General features: G+C 46.9%; 1 protein-coding gene across 2 annotated transcripts in view; it reads left to right on the top strand.

The window, feature by feature from the left end:
- palm1a (paralemmin 1a) overlaps positions 1–16,154 on the top strand; it is a 33,080-nt gene extending 16,926 nt beyond the window's left edge. The window contains exons 4-8 of one of the 2 annotated variants that reach the window (XM_048975782.1): positions 2,307–2,434; positions 3,188–3,296; positions 5,365–5,386; positions 9,838–9,969; positions 11,285–16,154. In XM_048975782.1, the coding sequence (XP_048831739.1) occupies positions 2,307–2,434; positions 3,188–3,296; positions 5,365–5,386; positions 9,838–9,969; positions 11,285–11,817 (924 nt within the window). In that variant the 3' untranslated portion in view covers positions 11,818–16,154. The remainder of the gene's footprint in view (positions 1–2,306; positions 2,435–3,187; positions 3,297–5,364; positions 5,387–9,837; positions 9,970–11,284) is intronic. The other variant, XM_048975783.1, reaches the window with a different exon arrangement.
- Positions 16,155–17,421: the final 1,267 nt, after the last annotated feature.

Here is a 17,421-nt window from a genome sequence, read left to right on the forward strand (position 1 = left end):
AGGTCGCTCGCCAAAACTGCCCGGCTTAAAAACGTCAAGCACGTCCTCCCGTCTCCTTGGGGTTCCGTCATCCTAACGCCCGTCGATTTGTTTAATTTCATGCCGTTTTCTGTGCGGAGCCCTCGTGGGCTGAGGTCGCCACGGTGCGCTCACACACACACGCACAGCAGCGGCGGTATCTGTGGGAACGCGTGGCCCCGTGGGCTTTTGTCTTGCCTCCTATTGTCCCCCGTTTAAAGCGCAGAAGCCGCGCGGACAATCGGCGAGCAGCTTGCACCACGCAACGCCGGGGACTGCCCGCCAGCCTTCCGTCCTCCCGCTCTTCCTGCCTCCATTGTGTTGTGTGTGTGCGTGGAAGGGTGTCGGCACACTGGGATGTTGTTCACCCCGTCGCTGCGTCGGCAGACGCTCCCTGCTGCATCTCCCCTGGGTTTGGGGGGGGGGAGGGGTGGAGGGGGTGCGAAGGGAGCCAGGAATGAGGTAAGATAAAATGCTCCTTCGTTGAGAGAATATAAAAATCACTGTAGTATATTTGAGCTTATTAAATATGCATACAGTCATATAATTTTATTAGCCTTTTTGTGGGGTGCAGGTATTTCTGGAAATTGATTGGTCACCTCCCAGCTCGTTCACCCCTTCGCCTGGATCCCCGCCGATCTCCCCCCCCCCCCCCCCCCCCCATGGAGCGGTGCATTTGCAAGCAGCCCATGTCAGACAAACGAGGGCACAGGAAACACACAGGGTCACCACATGAGACAGAGGGGGGGGGCAACGGGGGTGACGATGGACAAACAAGTCAATGTACTCGCAGACACAAGATTAACAATAAATGTTACCTGGTACGCTGAAAGTAGCAACTCTTTAGAAAGTATATTTCAGGTTTCACTTGCTTGTCATTGACGTAATTCCTGGTTTACGGGAAGAGGTGTGTCTGCAAAGATCTGTCGTCTGTGGTGGCCAGGCTCTCACTTCGCCATTCCTCGGAAGTATCGGTGGCCACAAGCCGACCTTCAACAGTCCAAACATCAGCGTTTCACAACAACAGTCACCCGGTTACAGGCTGATTCTAACTCTCGCTGTCGCGTCCCGCTCTGACCCCATGCTACTACATTCTCCATCTTTGACCCTCCATGGTCACTTACTTGAGGATTGGATGGCCCCTCATATCTAGAAGCTGCCATCTCCACGGTTACGCACTGGCCGAGGCTTTTAGCGGTCGATTGTCTGCCTATCTTCTTCGCTGACGCGGCCCATGTCGGAATTAGCCGGTTTGATTACAGGAAGACGCAGCTGTTTTCTCCGGAGGTTATATTCCTCATTTTCCCTGGAGCCCCCCCGCCGAACAGTCTCGCAGATGCACTTGTGTTAGACAGCAATGCTGTAGCCCCGTCCTCCTGTCATGCCTTTTGTGTAGCGCCACGGGTCGTTGGGCACTTTGCCCAGATTGGACCCAGGCCTGCAGGTCTGCATGTGGGATGGCGAGTAGGATGAGCGGACGGACATATCCGCGGCATGGGCGAGGCAGTGGGGCGCGGCTCTAGGGTGGGTCAGGAAAATGAACGACACCGGCCGGGGTCACATGCTCCAGTTCATTGCTAATTGACGAGATTACTTACGCGCGGAGAGGACCGTGTCACATGCACTGTATCAGGGTCTGGGGAGAGGAGATCTCTTCGATACTAATGTGCCTCTTTGTTTCCTTAAAAATCCGCAGTTTGAATATCAGGTTTGCTTTAAGTTTAGGCTAAACATATTTTGTGCATTAATATTTATGCATTAAAATCCATGTTTTGTATGCGTAGAATGTAGGACATTTTGGCCATATTGCTGAAGTACATTTAGTCCATGAAGATATCTATCAATCCTTCCATCGGTCTTCTAACCGCTATCCCCAGTCCGGGTCAGGGGGGCCCAGGAGCTGATCCCAGGCAGCCTAGGGCACATGGGTGGGGTGCAACCAAGTTGGCAGGTTGTATGTTGCAGTTATCATTCAGCTTATATTGCCCACCTTCTTATATTGTGTTTTTGATATAAACATCATGCTTGTAATAAAAAAAAAATGAATGAACTGTGGCATTGAAATGATGGCACTGTTTGTCAGTCAGCCAGACATCATTAGACGATCACCTATATCAAACACTAAATTTAGCTCCAGTGCTGCTTTATTCATCATTGTTCCTTCCCTGTAATATGCCGCTGCTTGTTGTTCCAATTAAATTCAAATCCATATGGCTCTTAGAAGGCATGGCACTGCATGCATAAATGCCGCTGAACACACCCGCTTGTGGCTTTTGTACCTCGTGCAGTCAAAGGCCCTGCGGGAGAGATGGCTGCTGGATGGAGCGCCCTCTGCTGGCTCGGAGGAGGATGAAGCAAAGAGACAGCTTCAGGAGGACGAGGCCAAGACCAAGGGTCTGGAGGAGACTATTATAAGGTCAAGTAAATGAACCTGGAAAATGTTAAAGAAAGCAGTATTTAATAGAATACAGTAATACCTTTGTTTTGACGACTACATGTATATTTCTCCTCCCCCCCCTCCCCGAGATGCAATTCCTATAGATGATGTATAAAAAGTATCATTAATTTTAGCAAAACCTAGTTATAAGTCATCAGAGTTATGAGTCTCTGGAATTGCTCTCCAGCTTTCTCAGCTGTTCAAAGCCCGAAACTCCAATTTGGTAAGAAACTAATCCATGAATGCTCAGAATGGGCAGATGCGGCGGCACAGTCCCCTCTCGCCTCGTGCCTTTCCTGCCAGCGGCAAGCTGTGGCCTCAGTCCTCCGCCTGGCTGCCGCAGGCTGCGATTGCTCCAGGCCCAATTAAATTCCTCAACGGCAGCTGGCGGGCTGCGGCTGTCGCTCTGCTTGGAAAACCAGGGCCGATCCAGTGCATCAGAGTCTAAATGTCGCTAATTATCTGGGAGGCCGAGCGGAGGAGAGTGTTTAGTCATGTGGTCAGGTTACCTGGCAGGGTACTTAACCTGAATCACTGTAGTGTGATGTCCCGCTGTGTGGTTTGTAGGCTTTTGTGAGTCGCTTTACGCCAAACAGCTGGAAGACAATCAGATCACCTGCAATAGACATTTTTGTGTAGGTTTATCTGTGATTTTTACATGATAAATGTTTCTGTGCTGGATAAGTGTCCGGATGGTGGCTGGATGGATGTTCCTGCTCCCATCTCTCACAGGCTGGAACAGGAGCTGGAGGAACTGGAAACTGGAGTTTCAGCAACATCCACCAAAGAGAACCTATCAGATGTGGGCATGGAGGAAGACAGAAAAACAGGAGGGAACAAGGTGAGCCCTCGCCAGGGGTACCGCCCTTTTCTGTGAGTCGCAAGTCAATTTTTGATGCTTGAAATGGCAGCCAAAATACTGTTGAGAAGCTTTGGGGGGAATTTCTGGGCTGTTCCTGCTTCATCTCCCCAGACATGAGAGAGGGGCTTCTCAGTATGTGGCCCCAGGGCTGCATTTGGCTCACATGACGCCTTCCTTTGGCCCACAAACATTCCATAAATTCATGCAGGGAATATAAATAATGTAACAGCACTATGCTGATGGGTGGTTCCAGACCCTCCCCTCCTCTCCATTCCCAGGGCCCTGGGCCATGGGTGTCACATGAATTAAATAAATAGCCTGTGCCAGTATATATTAGAGAAAACGGCGGAGCCGGCTGCCCAAACCACAGCTTGGACCGCATTCTCGCCACACACCACTTCATTTGCAGCAAAATGGCACTTTGCAAACAGGCCTGTCGTTGACATCAGCAGCGAAGCATGAAGCATTGAAGGCTGAAGGTGGCCGTATACTTAAGATGGAATCAACATCGTTTGTAGCAGTTTATATGAACTATAATCACCGCAGTGATCGCCTTTACGGCGTAACCCCTGTGCGGGGTCCCCGAGGCAAACGTTTTTGTTTTTTTTCCTGATCCCATCCACAGTCCACGATTGGCTGACATAAACGTGATGCCGCGGGATTGGCCAGCAGGACTAATTATGCCTGCAGTTACCAGTGTGCTTTGCACTGCAATACACTTTAAATATTGTAAATTAACGTATATTGGTGTATTGCTGTAAATAGTAAATGTAGTAACTGTGAAGTGTTTGCCATGGAATGCGTGTTTCATTAGCATGCAACTGTGAGTGTCGTGTAAATTGCTGGCTTCCCTTTACCGCTAGTATTAAGCCAATAGTGGCTATTATTAAAGAGAGTAACTTCCATTTTAAAAGCTGTCGTCTCCTTTATTAAAACAAATCAGGCACATGCCGCAGTATGTTTATCTGCGCTCTATCTGTGGGACTGCTGCACAGAAAACGCTCTGCACCCTCTAGGATTGCAGACGAACAAGGAACGAACAAGGTGTCCCCAATGTTTTAAGTGTGCGACACGTTTGTCTCAATTTTGTTTTGTGCAGACGTCGTTATATAGCTACCTTAAAGTAAGACCCTAGCCAGCTGTCCGCCACAATGCTGAGTTTCTCCATCACCCTATTTCGAAACGCTCACCTTCATGCGGTCAATCCATCCTCCCATGTGGGTCCATCCAATAAGGGTCAACTCACCGACCCTTAAGGCATAATACGGTGGGCTAGGATGTTTGGGAATGGGATCAGACCATAATGAGCCAACCGTAAACCCTCATTGCTCAATACAATCACACTCAAACGATGGCTCTAAGTGACTTATTCAACGTCGAACATCCCCATGACCATGATCGGGGTAAGCGGTTGGAAGATGGACGGATGGTTGGACGGAGTTCTGTGGCGTGATGTCGGCTTCCTGAAGAGGCTCGGCGAAGCCGGCGCATCCCTGCCGTGTGAACGGGCGTCACGTCACCGTCTTGCCGTTACACGACAAACCCGTATCGTAAAGGCAGACTGGACCTGCTGTGGGGAACCGGTCCCAAGCGGAGACGGGCACCCAATTCGGAACTTCTGTCGACAGGGGGCTTTTTCAGAGGCTTGAAGGGCTGCTCTGTGTGACCCATTTTCCGAGAGTCCCTTAGCAACAGACTGAAACGTTGTCTTCCCCCTCGCCCGCTCTGACAGCTGCTTTTTGACTGCTCTTTCTTCGCTTGTCAATATCCACTTCTGCAGCTCTCCCTCCGGCCCGCTGTCCTTCTCAGGAAAGCAAACTGCTGCTGCTCCTGCAGCATTTTCAGCAAATGTCAGCAAAAAATCTGTGCGACTGAACCTAAAAGTGTACAAAAGATCTTTCAAAGTTGCATCTGCAGGGGTTCAGTACATGCAATAATGTAAATGTACCTATGTGATACGAATGATCGGCCCATTACATTGTGTTTTACTTGGCCGTGTGGTGTACAGTTGAACGTCACATATTTTCCTTTATTTTTTTCTTGTCAGGCTCCTGCAGGCTCTGTCAAAGGTAAGACGTTTCCAGAATCTTCAGCACGTTTTTCTTGTCTCAGTTTTGTGTCTCTTGTCAACATTCTGCCTGAATGCTTAGCAGGTGCACACTGTTCTCTCTGGTGTTCCAATTCTTATGCATAATCCCTATCATAACCGTAATTCCTAACTCTATGGTTTACCCTACCCTTCCCTTAACCATGCTCTAACCTTAACTCTACTCCAACCAATATCCCTACCCCTATGCCTACCCCTTACCTCAACAACTAACCCTACTTCTTGCCTTGAATGAAATCCTAACCCTACCCTACTCCAAACCCAAATTCTAAACCTCCCTCTACACCTACCATAACTCTACCTCTACCACTATTCCTAGTCCTACCCATAATCCTATCTATAGCTTCAACCGTCCCCTAACCCTGACTCAAATTCTAACCCTGGTCCTCCCATTACCTAACCCTAACCTAACCCCTAACCCTAACCCTCAAGGCCCAGTTCCCATTACAGCAATTCTATCCATTTTGATATTAATGTAGATTTTTTTTTTTGTGATCACCATTCTCTGTTGCCATAACCGGTTCAAAGGTATCATCATGCCAAATATTGCAATACAAATAATTTACAAAATACAAGTAAAAGACCTTTAATAGTTCATTTTTAATAGCTTTTTTAGAATATGATGTTAATACCTCTGTTTTTAATTACACCGAGATGGATAGTTTGAGTTTTCCCATAATGAATAAATTCATACAGAATGTCTCAAAACAAAATTGTTGCAAACATTTGAAGCTATTTAGCAGTAAAACAGAAAGTGAAGCACAAACTAATTTGAGGAACATCTGTAACCCCCCCCCCCCCAAAAACTGGACATATTTATTTACAAAGAAAATAAAAGTGCACTCCAAAAGACATTTGCCGTAGGCAGTGGACAAAAAGTTGGAAATTTTGAGCCAGTACATGCCAATCAAATCCCAGTGTATCTGATGCTGTCCGTGAATGAGCCTGGTGTAAATATGAACATGCGCGAGATGGTCACGACATTGTAACTAATTGCTGAAATTCACACTGTGTATAGTTCAGCAATCATCTTGGGAGAAAAAGTCAGGTAACGGTCATCATTCGCATTTCACAAGCAGTTCCTTGTTTTTCTTTGAAGGTGTCCCTGTGGTTTGCTTTGGTTTTCATAATCCTGGGCCAGGGGTTCCTCAGTGTTTACATGGTGTTCGGCTTCCAGGTTCTGTGGTTCATTCCTAAGGCTTTTTTGCTTTCTCACTCTAGTCCTGCTCTGGTCTTGCTCACATATTTCTCTTAGCTGACCTGCCCAGGCTTCCTCCATCGTGTTGAGGGAGACCTGCTCCTCGCGCTTCTCGTAGTGCACAATTCCTTGCATCGTCATCTCGGAAGGCACCTTTAGAGGCTGTAGTTGACTGCTGTGGCCTGTACGATGTTGCTCTTTGCAACCACGCTTTCTCACGGAAGGAGCGAACGCAGACTCCACCTGGAAACTGTGTTCTCTGCTCTCTTGGAATAAAGAGGATCTTTTCTTGTCCCTCTGGGGGTATGACTAGTCACTCTGGGGTGTGGAATGGCTTGAATTCCAATGAGGAACATCACGAGGATCAATTTGATGGCCAACCAGATCACACAATGTTCTTCTTATACTCCAAGCACCAGTGAACCAGAAACAGGACTGTTTCTGAGTTTCTGCCTGGTGTTGCGAGTGAATTGTCTGGGTAGACCCTATCTGAGAAGTTCTGTTAATATGGTCTTTTTTTTAGATTTTAATATGGTCTGTTTAGAGCTTAGCCTGCTTAGTGCCATTCTACTGCTTTGCATCCTAGATAGGTTGGTAGGTAGTTGCACCTCATTGGTCCCCAGGGGGAAATGACATACTAGATTGGACTCCATTCTCTGCATCTTGATTGTAGAGTGTGCACTTTAGTCCACTGTTGCACTTTGAAGATTTGTTTGTCTCTCTCTACATCCAGTATTGACATCATTCTTAGCATGTTTCGGGTGACAGCAATTGCTAGCCTTGCCATCATATATATCATTGCTGACATTTGGAAGCAATTTACAGCTGCATAATTCTCATCCATTGCACAGCTATTCCATGTGTATGATAAGAGACCAGCCTGTTTTATTTGTTATTCACTTAGCATGTAGTCAATTTGACCTTACCATTCATTTGGCCTCTACCAGATGTTTCTATATGATTTAGACCAACCGAGTAAAAGTAGAAAAATCTTGGCTTTAGTTTATGGGAATCACTGGGGGTGGGTGTGGCTTATATCCTGCAGTGTGCAGCGGTGGGATGTGAGGTAGGGAGGCTCACTGGAGGTTTCCAAGGGGTCACAGGAGCCGCGGGCCAGAGGGCTTTGTGGCTGTAGGGAATTTCTGATCCGACCATGATCCTGGATGTAGAGAAACATCTCGTTGAGCTGTTAGGTTCCCACGCTTCCTTTGTGCCCTGGCCGCACGTCCTGGGCTGCTACCGTTTGTATCACGTTTTCTTCCTTCCTGCCTGTCCCGCCTCCTTATTCCTTGACCATTTTAGAGGTCAAAATTCACAACCGTTCACGTCTGGACATGTCCGGAAGTTCCTCAGATATGATCAAAACAGGTGAGTCTCTGCAGCCTGTGTTTCAGTGGAAATCCTCCCCTCTGTAAAAAGATGTCTTTAGATTTCTTTCATTTCATTTAATATTTGCAGCCTCGTGGGCCATAAAATGCCACGAAACTTTGAGTTGTGCGCTCGGCTGAAACAAACCCAGTGTCTTTCTGTTACGTGTGTCAAATAGCACAGTACTGTGTCATAATTTTATTTTTTATCTTTTGCTGTAATTTTTCTGAGAGGATTGTTTATTTTTATGTTACGTAGCTTGTTTGAAAAGGGAGCCTTTTCCAGTTTTATTTTCTGCATCCTGTGCTTTTATGTAAGTTTAATCTCAAACCCCTGCACCTAGGAAGTCATGCAAACTGAGTCATGCAATAGTTATTCCCCTAACCATTAATGAAATCTCACATATGTGGCAAAAAGTACCACTTATTAAGGTGCTCTTAGCTGTGTGACGACTCTTATATCTGATCATTGCAATTTAGTGTCTCAAGCTGTTTTTCTTTTACTATTACAACTGACATCCCATAATTGCACTTATCTCGTGATGCTGCATTTCTTCTCTCATAACGAAGACTTGCTATGTCAAAATTAGGACATACTGTATCATAATTAACAATCAGCGTGTCATAATTACAACTGTTTCCTAATTTTGTCATCATTTTGATGTTTATATAACTGAAATATCTCAAAATCGTATTTATTTTTGCTCATATCCCACAAATACATAATGCCGACTCATCTGACCATTACAGTTTTTTGTATCATTAATTAAAGTCAAACATTTGTGAATTTTTTTCCAAAATTATTTTTGAAGAATTCCATTAACGTAACATGGCCACAGGCAGAAGAATTAAATAACCAGTGTGATAAAGTGTAGCAGATTATTTTTGCAATGAGGTTCTTTGTTTTTGTGAGATGATCAGCAAATGAAACAGTAAATCACTCAGAAGTTACAACATAAACACAGTAATGAATAGTCAATAGTATATGTCATATTCAATTATGACATTATTAATGTAAGTTATGTTTCCATTTCTGTGTGCATTTATTTGCTTTTTTCCCTAAATACCGCAATATGTTGTCACTGTCATGTACTCGGTTGCCTCTTATGTACAATATTTGTCTACCTGATTTCACCTTAAATTTTTGTTTTCTCTCTGTCTCGATTTCCAAAACACCCTGTCATTCTGCATGCTTGTATCTTTGTGTCTAAACCCACATTTTTTAGTTTAAAAGACGTAGATATGAAAATGTGAAAGCTTGCGTTTGCATATGGAGTATAAACCTAATATTTTAACTAAGGCTACTCTGTATATTACAGTAACATAATATATATCCAGATCGCAGATTTGCTGTTGCTATGACAACAGAAATATTGCCAGGCTGTGCTGTGCCCTCCTATGCATTGTTGCCATGGCAGCCGTGAGCTCATTGTGCGTACTAACTACAAAGAAATCCTTTCAAATTTGTTTCCAAAATTGTAACAGTAAGTGGTCAGTGGATTACCTGGTGGTGATTTCATTTGCCCCATTTCGTACATGGGTAATTGTGCCTCTGTTGACAATGTAATAGTACCCTTATGGTATATAAAAGGCAAAATCAAATCCATACCTCATTGAACCAATGATCTAAATCAAAAATTGTCAGCGGGTATAAATTAGTGGTGTAATTTTCCAGGGCCTATCAGGGGAAAGCTGCTCTGCCAGATTATTAGGATGTACACACCGTGATGTCTTTGCGATGTTGTGGGTTTATTGGCTGACTGCCAAAGGAGAGTGTGGGTGCGTGGTGATTGGTGACCTACAAGGAGCATCTGCAGACCCCTAACGTGTCCTCTCGTTGACGCCCAGCGACATACTCGGTCGAGATCACCGTTGAAAGGGACAGGCTCACCGGCGAGACTAAAGTGTTATCCACCAACACGCTCCTGCCGAAAGACCTCACTCAGCAGGGGGTGAAGGTGTATGAGGATGACCAGAAAGGTGACTCTGCTACAGTCTGCAGTGGAGAGTCGTGCGGGCGGAAACCCATCCTGCGCAGTCGCTTTGCTTTACGAGAAGTGCCAGTCCCAGGAGGAGGGAGGGGGCAAGGGTGAGGTCGAAACATCAGCCTTTATGGCGCAGGATTAGCATGCCTGAGCCCCAAGGGTCTAGAGGAAAGTCCGCTCCGTCAGAAAGACCATCGCCAATGAGCCGCTTGCTAAGTGCATTGCGCACATCGTAGTGCAGTAACGTTAGCATTGCTCGCATAGGTAACGGGGTCATTGGAAACGCCAAAGCGATGAGGTGATTAGCAGGAGTCAGGTTAGCACGCCCGAAGCAACTTGCAAAATGCCACTTCTCGTAAAGTGCGAAACTTCAGCATGAGCGCCTCCAGCAGGGTGACCAAAAGATTGACGTGAAAACTAATGAGTATTTTTAAATGGAATGTGACTATTCTGCCTCGTATCTCCTGCCCACATTCCACTGTAGGGAAGCAGCCAAACGGCTCTTGATGCTAAGAGACAGTGCTTCACCGGTAGCCGGTAGCATAGTGACTGGCTCTGAATTGCGATGTGTCACTTGGTCACCCTGCTTCCAGCCGGAATGGGGCATGGCCCTCTCAATCCTCACCCCGCTCTTCCCATCCAGCACCACCCTCAGAGAGTCGGGCACTTGCTTCTCCCCCAACTCTGTTCCCCGCCCCCCCCCCCCCCCCCCCAGGCTCATTCCACCTCAAGTGAAGCTCTGTAAACGACGTCTGCAAGAATTAGCTGATAATTTTGAGATTTGATAATATGACTGTATTGCTGTTGTTTTAAATCCAAATGAAAAGGCAGCGATATCATTCCTTGTAATTTGGGAATCAGCCCTTTCTAGCCAATAATCTTTTTGGAAAGTTAGTGGACTAACGCCTTTAATAGTGAGGATCTTGGATCTTGTTCCTGCAAGGGCTGGCCAGTGTCCCGGAGTGGAATTTGGCCATTTCCTGTCGCTGGAAGCGACGCTGTGAAAATTCATGCCCGTGTGTGTAATGTGACGCGTGCAGCTTCCCATGTGCAGCGTAGACCCCGTTCCTGTTAGCCCCCCCCCCCCCCAGGCAGGCCAGCGAATGTGAGGTTCATACCCATGGTGCACTGCTGGGCTTCCTGTCACTCGCTTGCTTTTCTTGGCCTCCATGTCTCTGCTTCAGTGAGCCCTGGTCCATGAGCAGATTAAGCTTGATCACAGCAACCCCGCCCACCTGTCCTCACCATCCCCCTCTCCACCAAGCTGCCTTTGCCTGACCCCGCCTTCTTTTCTCCCCCCCCCCCCACAGTGGTGCACGAGGTGCGCGGCATCGACGGCGCCGTGGAGAACGGAGTGCACCAGCTCAGCTCCACGGAGGTGGATGAGCTCATTCACAAAGCCGATGAGGTCTCCATGAACGAGGCGGGGGGCACACCTAGGGCGACAGGCGGTCCCGTCGAGGGGGCACAGACCCCTAAGAAGGAGATCACAGGCATCGAAGCCAAGCCCGGCGGCGGTACCCAGGACGCGCTGGGCGACGCCAGCAGCGAGCACCCTGTCACCATGGTGTTCATGGGATATCAGAGCGTCGAGGACGAGACCGAGACTAAGAAGGTGCTGGGTTTGGAGGGAACGGTGAAAGCAGAGCTGGTGGTCATCGAGGACGGTGAGAGCAAAGGGGGTGTCGAGGGGGCCAAGGAAGACCAGGCGCCCCCCAACGGCAGCGCCGCCGAACCCGTCAAGGCCCAGGAGGAGGGCGGGGGCAAGGGTGAGGCCGAGAGTGGGGCGGCGGAGCTCAACACCAAGGAGAAACAGCCCTGCAAGTGCTGCTCCATCATGTGAGCGGGCCGCCAGCACGCCCCGGGACGCGAGCCCGCCGGACAGAAACTCTCACCTGCCACAGAAACACACCATCTTTGTATGACACCCCCACTCCATCATCATCCTTAGGGGTTTTTTATTTTACTTTTTTAAATTCAGTTTCTTTTTTTCCACTTTGTTCGCATCCGAAGCCGTTCCCACCTGGCATTCAGGAACCGGGAGCTGAGGGCCTCGTCCCCGTAACCACCCGGCGCTAAGGTCATCCAACATTATCCGACAGGATTCTTTTGTAAATGACATCACTTACTCAGTGTCATGAATTTTGTAGTCTTATCTTACCGTATGAAGGACACAAATGTCCATATATAAATATATATATATATATATCTATATATAAATTGTTTATTTTTAAAGATATATTTATTTGGATTTTTTTAGACAAATCCCTCTGGTCACCGTGGGTGAAGACGTAAGGTATTCAGCTTGCTGTGCATTCTTTGCTGTCACCGTTTTTCTGAGATTCAGCGAGCCAGCGGGTTAAAAATTCCGAAAACCGTGTTGTAATATTTATGACTGATAATGCTGTGATGAGGTAACTGTCATGGTTTTTTTTTTTTCCCAGAAAGAAAAAAAACCTAAATTTACTCTTAAGATACGGGGAGAGGGTTGGTGTCTTAAGGTTACTACCAGTGTGCAGTGTGGAGAAACGAGCGGATGTGAATCTGGACACTTGGGCAGCTCAGTGCGTTAAATGCGAGGCCGACTGAGGGTTTGCCCCCAAGCTCTCGTGCTGTTTGTGCTCGTCTCCATGTCATCGTGATGCCCTCACGTGACCTCACGTGACCTCTGTCCACGCCAGCAATCTCAGTCACACCGGCTCATTACACTCAATGCTTTTCTCTCTGAAACGATTCTCCTTCGGCCGAATGGGAACCGAACCATGATTGTAAGAACGAGAAAAACAACGATAACCTGGCCAGCGTCACCCATACTGAAGAAATAAATGCTGTCGTGTAAGGAGGGGGTGATTTGCTGGTTTAACTCCCATTTAGTTTCCAGCGAGAAGTCTCTGGATCATCTATGATGCCCACACTCCGGGTTTATTGACCCGGGGCCCATAGTAAACGGGCAGCACCGGTGAGGTCTAAGCAGAGCTGGACGCCGGTCCAACTGAACCCAAGCAGTCATGACGAGCGTCGAGTTCGGTGCGACGCTGTTTCGATGTCGCAGTGCTGCGATCATTTGCGGAGTATTTTATTTTCCTGAATCGGCATGCGGTGGATGGCCTTTTGTTATGTGCAGCCCCCCCACCCCCACCTACAGCAAAAGCGGGAAGATAATCCCCCATGCACAGTTCCCGTGGGGTTCACCGTCATTCGGGAAACACCCCGACGGCACAGTTCGCGCCGTCGACGAACCACGCGCGGCGGCACTCCGTCGGCCGCATCGCCGGGCCGGTCTGCGCTCCCTCGCTTCCCGCCGGGCTGTTCGGCTCGCGTACAAACCTGATGTCAGAGACAGGGACACGAACCCTCCTCACATTCCAGGATGCTGCCACCTCTTTCCTCCCCCCCAAGTGGTAATATTTGCTCCAGTTGCTGTTCAGTGCCCCCCCCCCCCCCCCCGCACTTAGAGCGCGATAGTTGTTTTTCTTTCTTTTCTCTGTGCTTGTTCTATTCATCCTGTTTTTTTTTTGTTTCTTTGTTTTGCTGCCTTGGTAGACATATAGAAGCTTGGATTTGTTATTATTATTATTATTATTATTATTATTATTTTATTGGCACAATTTGGAGCTAAATTTCCAGCTAAGCTAAAAAGGTCCTGTAATTATTGTCCTTTGTATGGTGAGATGGGATAATGAGACGGATTGTCGAGCAAATTGCCTGTGTTGTGCTTCTCCCTCCAATTTGCTGACAAACCCCAGTGTGCCTGCTGGTCCGTGTGTAATTATTCTTCAAAATAAAAGTTTTATTTGGGAAGCTGGCCGAACAACAAGTGGTTTCTGTGGACTCCGGTACTTTTAACTTGAAAAAAAAAAAAATCCCACGGCCTGTGAGTTTGTCGTGCCTCCTGCTTGCACAGGTTGTGCTGCGCGTCTTTCTTTGCAAAAAAAAATAAATAAAAATGCTTCAGTCTTAGCGACGGTCATATTTCAATACTTTTACATTTTTTCTATTGTCTCTGAATCTGTAGGATGGGTTTTAAGGAGTCGTTTGGTCATTTCTGTGAAGGTAGATTTTTAAAGTGGTGTTTTATCCAAATTTCAAAATGGTGCTTGAAGTGTGTTGCCAGTCCAAAACAGCAAATAATGTCTTGGTATTCATGCACTGTTGGTAAATGCGTTTCGTGCCCATTGGAGAACCAGACTGCATATGCTGGAAGCATATCGGTTTCTTCCTTGCTTCCGCTTGGCACCTCCCTTCGCCTCAGGCATTTGCGTTAGCTTCTTTACCCATCGGCATGTCGGATTCGGGCTGCGCCCCACAGCGCCCCCTCTGGCCATCGGAGTGGGAGCGCCGGGCCAGATGCAGCGATAGCGTCCTCGTTCTCCTCAGCATAGCGCCCCACGGTGGCCACTCACTCGTTATAGCATATCTAATACTCCCTCAGCGGGCTTCTCAAACCTATGCAACAGAATATCTGCATGCATGTTTACATGATCCAAATTTAAAAAAAAAAAATTTTTTTGACTATATTACATGCAAAAATCCCTGCATTTCTATAATAATCTGCTTATCAGTGTAACGCCCACCTTCCTAAAGTTTGCAGTCGTTTATGTTGACAAAACTTCATATAGAGCTCTTCACAAACGCTCCCGCTCACTGTAAGGTGCAGCCACTTTTAAATGCAGGTTCGAGATCAGACGTTTATGTGGACGGGATCTTTCATGCAGGAGAGTTAAGCAGGTATGGACAGAGCCAAGATGAAAGTTTGAGGTGGATATGCAAAGATGCTGAAATGGGCTGTCTGTGCCCGGCAGCCTTCGAAGGGTTGAGTACTGGGTGACTGAAGCTGTGTATGGACTTCACCGAGACCTGTTTACATCAGGTTTAGGCTCAGTATGAGAGAGTAGGAAAGTAAGAATTACAAGGAGATGTTTGAATGTGTGCGCTGTACGAACACAGAGGTGTTTTTCTGGAATGTTATAGATTGTTGTCCACTCCACAAGATGCTAATTGGTTAAGACATTTCCAGTGGCCTCGGGCTTGAAACTGAGATCTTACCTATTCATTGTCTGTTCTCCAAAAAAAAAAATCTCCAACCTATTCTGTCTTTTGCTATGAAAAAGACAAGATCATTAACTCTTTGCTGGAATACAGCCTGGAACAAAGGTCCTCAATACAGTGCAATTATTATTATTTTTTTTTGGGAAGCCTCATTCAGATGGTCACATTGTGAAAATGAGATTCGCAGAGTGCTAGACTTGTTGGGGATTGCAGTAATCTTTTCATGCACATTTACAAAATGTAAAACCTTCCATTGGACATAGCACAGTTTTTAGAAATGTATATTCTAACTGATACAGTCAACCAGATCCTATCTGTGTTCGTAGGTTCAGTTGGCTGCTTCAGTTCCGCTTTTGACTTATCTCTTAAAGAAGCTTAACTCTCATTCTAAGCTACAGTGCCCAAATCCACTTGGGAGACCCCCTTTGAAACCCGACTTCAATTTAAGGCAAGAGGTGTTTCTGTAATTATGTCCTTGGCACATGCTTACTCATCTTCAGATGGAGCATGGGGTGAGTCAGACCTTCTCGGCGTCAAATCAGTCCATGCACTCCCACAAGGCCAAAGCGACGTCGAGGTGACATCACTATGTACATCACACTCTTTCAGCAGAGTGACCGTTCTGGAAATGCACGATATGTTTGCAGTTCTGTTACGGCTGGCACACATACTCTGTAGCGTTTGGCTTAGTGTGGCTGCAGCGGACGTCACATGACTGTTCCCTTCATATTTTGCTGGCATCCATTGCCATAGTTACCTCAGGCCCTTGCTTAGCAACCTCCCCCCCCCCCCCCCCCCGCCCCGCTCCGACACTCTGTACTGACATTCCAGTTCTGACGCGTTAGACGACCCTAATGCCTTGTAGTCTGGTTCAGTCCAGGCCTCTTTTTGTAACTGCATGCTTTTTATAAGTATATAACCCTACCTATTAAAGTCCTTGTGAAGAAATGTATCTTTCTCTTATTATCGTGAACCCTCCGTCTCTCCCAAACGTCTGGTTCCTGCACAGCTAACGGTGCAGTGCGACTGCTGTTGTTCCTCCTGCCTTATAAGGTGTCAAGGTTTTCTTTATTACAAACTGGCAAGTGATGTAGAAAGTGTTGGAAACAATAAAATGTAACGTGCTTTAAAGCAATGGCGTCTTCTCTTGTTCTTTATCTCTCCTTTTCAAATTCCGGATGTTGGGAACCTGACTCCACAGGGCGTTGCACGTCCCCCATCGTCTTCTCAATAGACTCCAGAAAAAAAGGTGAAAATATCCCCCCGATAGTGTGTGCGTGCGTGACGCCTCCTCTTAACTGGTCCCGCAGCGTGGCGGAAAATTCCCGTGCTTATTGTCACATGTGGGTGTTAAGTGAGCATTGTTTGCTTTTGTGATGTGCTCGCTGACAGCCACATTCCGGAGCAAGTCCCCTGCCCTCGGCGTAGGTCCTGTGACAGCAGCACACAGAAAATAAATAAACAGCTGCTCAGTGATGCCATACCAGCATCCAATCTGGGGCGATAACTCCGGGCGAGAACTGTGCCCGTTGAGTGACGGGGTTGGAGAGGGTGGGACATACGGAGGCGGGAACGGTGGGGAGAACCGGCCAGCCAAAGTCCCAGGGGCTGGTCCGACACCACCGGGATCCAGACGCCTGAGCTAACATTGGCACTTCGTATTAGACTAGAAACACCTAGAACATCTGATGTAAAGGATTCACTTGCCTTCGATTTCGGCTGTTCAGCAGTGAAGTGCTGAAGGTGCCTGGTCCATATCAAATGTAAAGAGGTAGAAATATCAGGCCAATATATCCCAGCTTTCAGGCCTGGAGATGTAGCATTAAGTACATCATCCACGCCGTTAAAAAACCGAAAGGATGCAGGTTTGAAAACATGGACGACTTTGTTTTCCTGAAGATCGAGTAGTGAATGTGATTCTAATACAAGATCTCTGGAAATAGGCGGTTCTACACCCTATTTTGTGCCTCAGACCTCCGGAATAATTTTTCAAAACCATTTATCCCATGTTTTTGCATATATTTCGTACCTCCTGCTCAGTACATTTTGAGGTGGGGGGACTTGGGGTAACTTCCACCCTTGCAGCCCATGCACACAGACATGCAGCAGCCTAAAGGTGCATGCTGCCCTCAGAAGCAGGTAAGCACACAAAATCATCTGCGACAAGAACCGAGGCAAATATGCACCAGCTACTAGTGACATATTTGCCTGATCAACATTAGAAAACCTGTCACCCAAAAACTCGTTATTTCAGCATTTGTGCATCTGCTATGTATATTATATAACTTTGGAGGTGTGTTGAGTTCTTTAACACTGAAATGATGAAGTAAGGTTGTATTGACACCAATTATTTAATGCCTTTGTTATATAGTATGATTTTCTATTCAAGTATAATTTT

Source organism: Brienomyrus brachyistius, chromosome 15 (genome assembly GCF_023856365.1).
Source record: "Brienomyrus brachyistius isolate T26 chromosome 15, BBRACH_0.4, whole genome shotgun sequence".
NCBI classification, from domain to species: Eukaryota; Metazoa; Chordata; class Actinopteri; order Osteoglossiformes; family Mormyridae; genus Brienomyrus; species Brienomyrus brachyistius.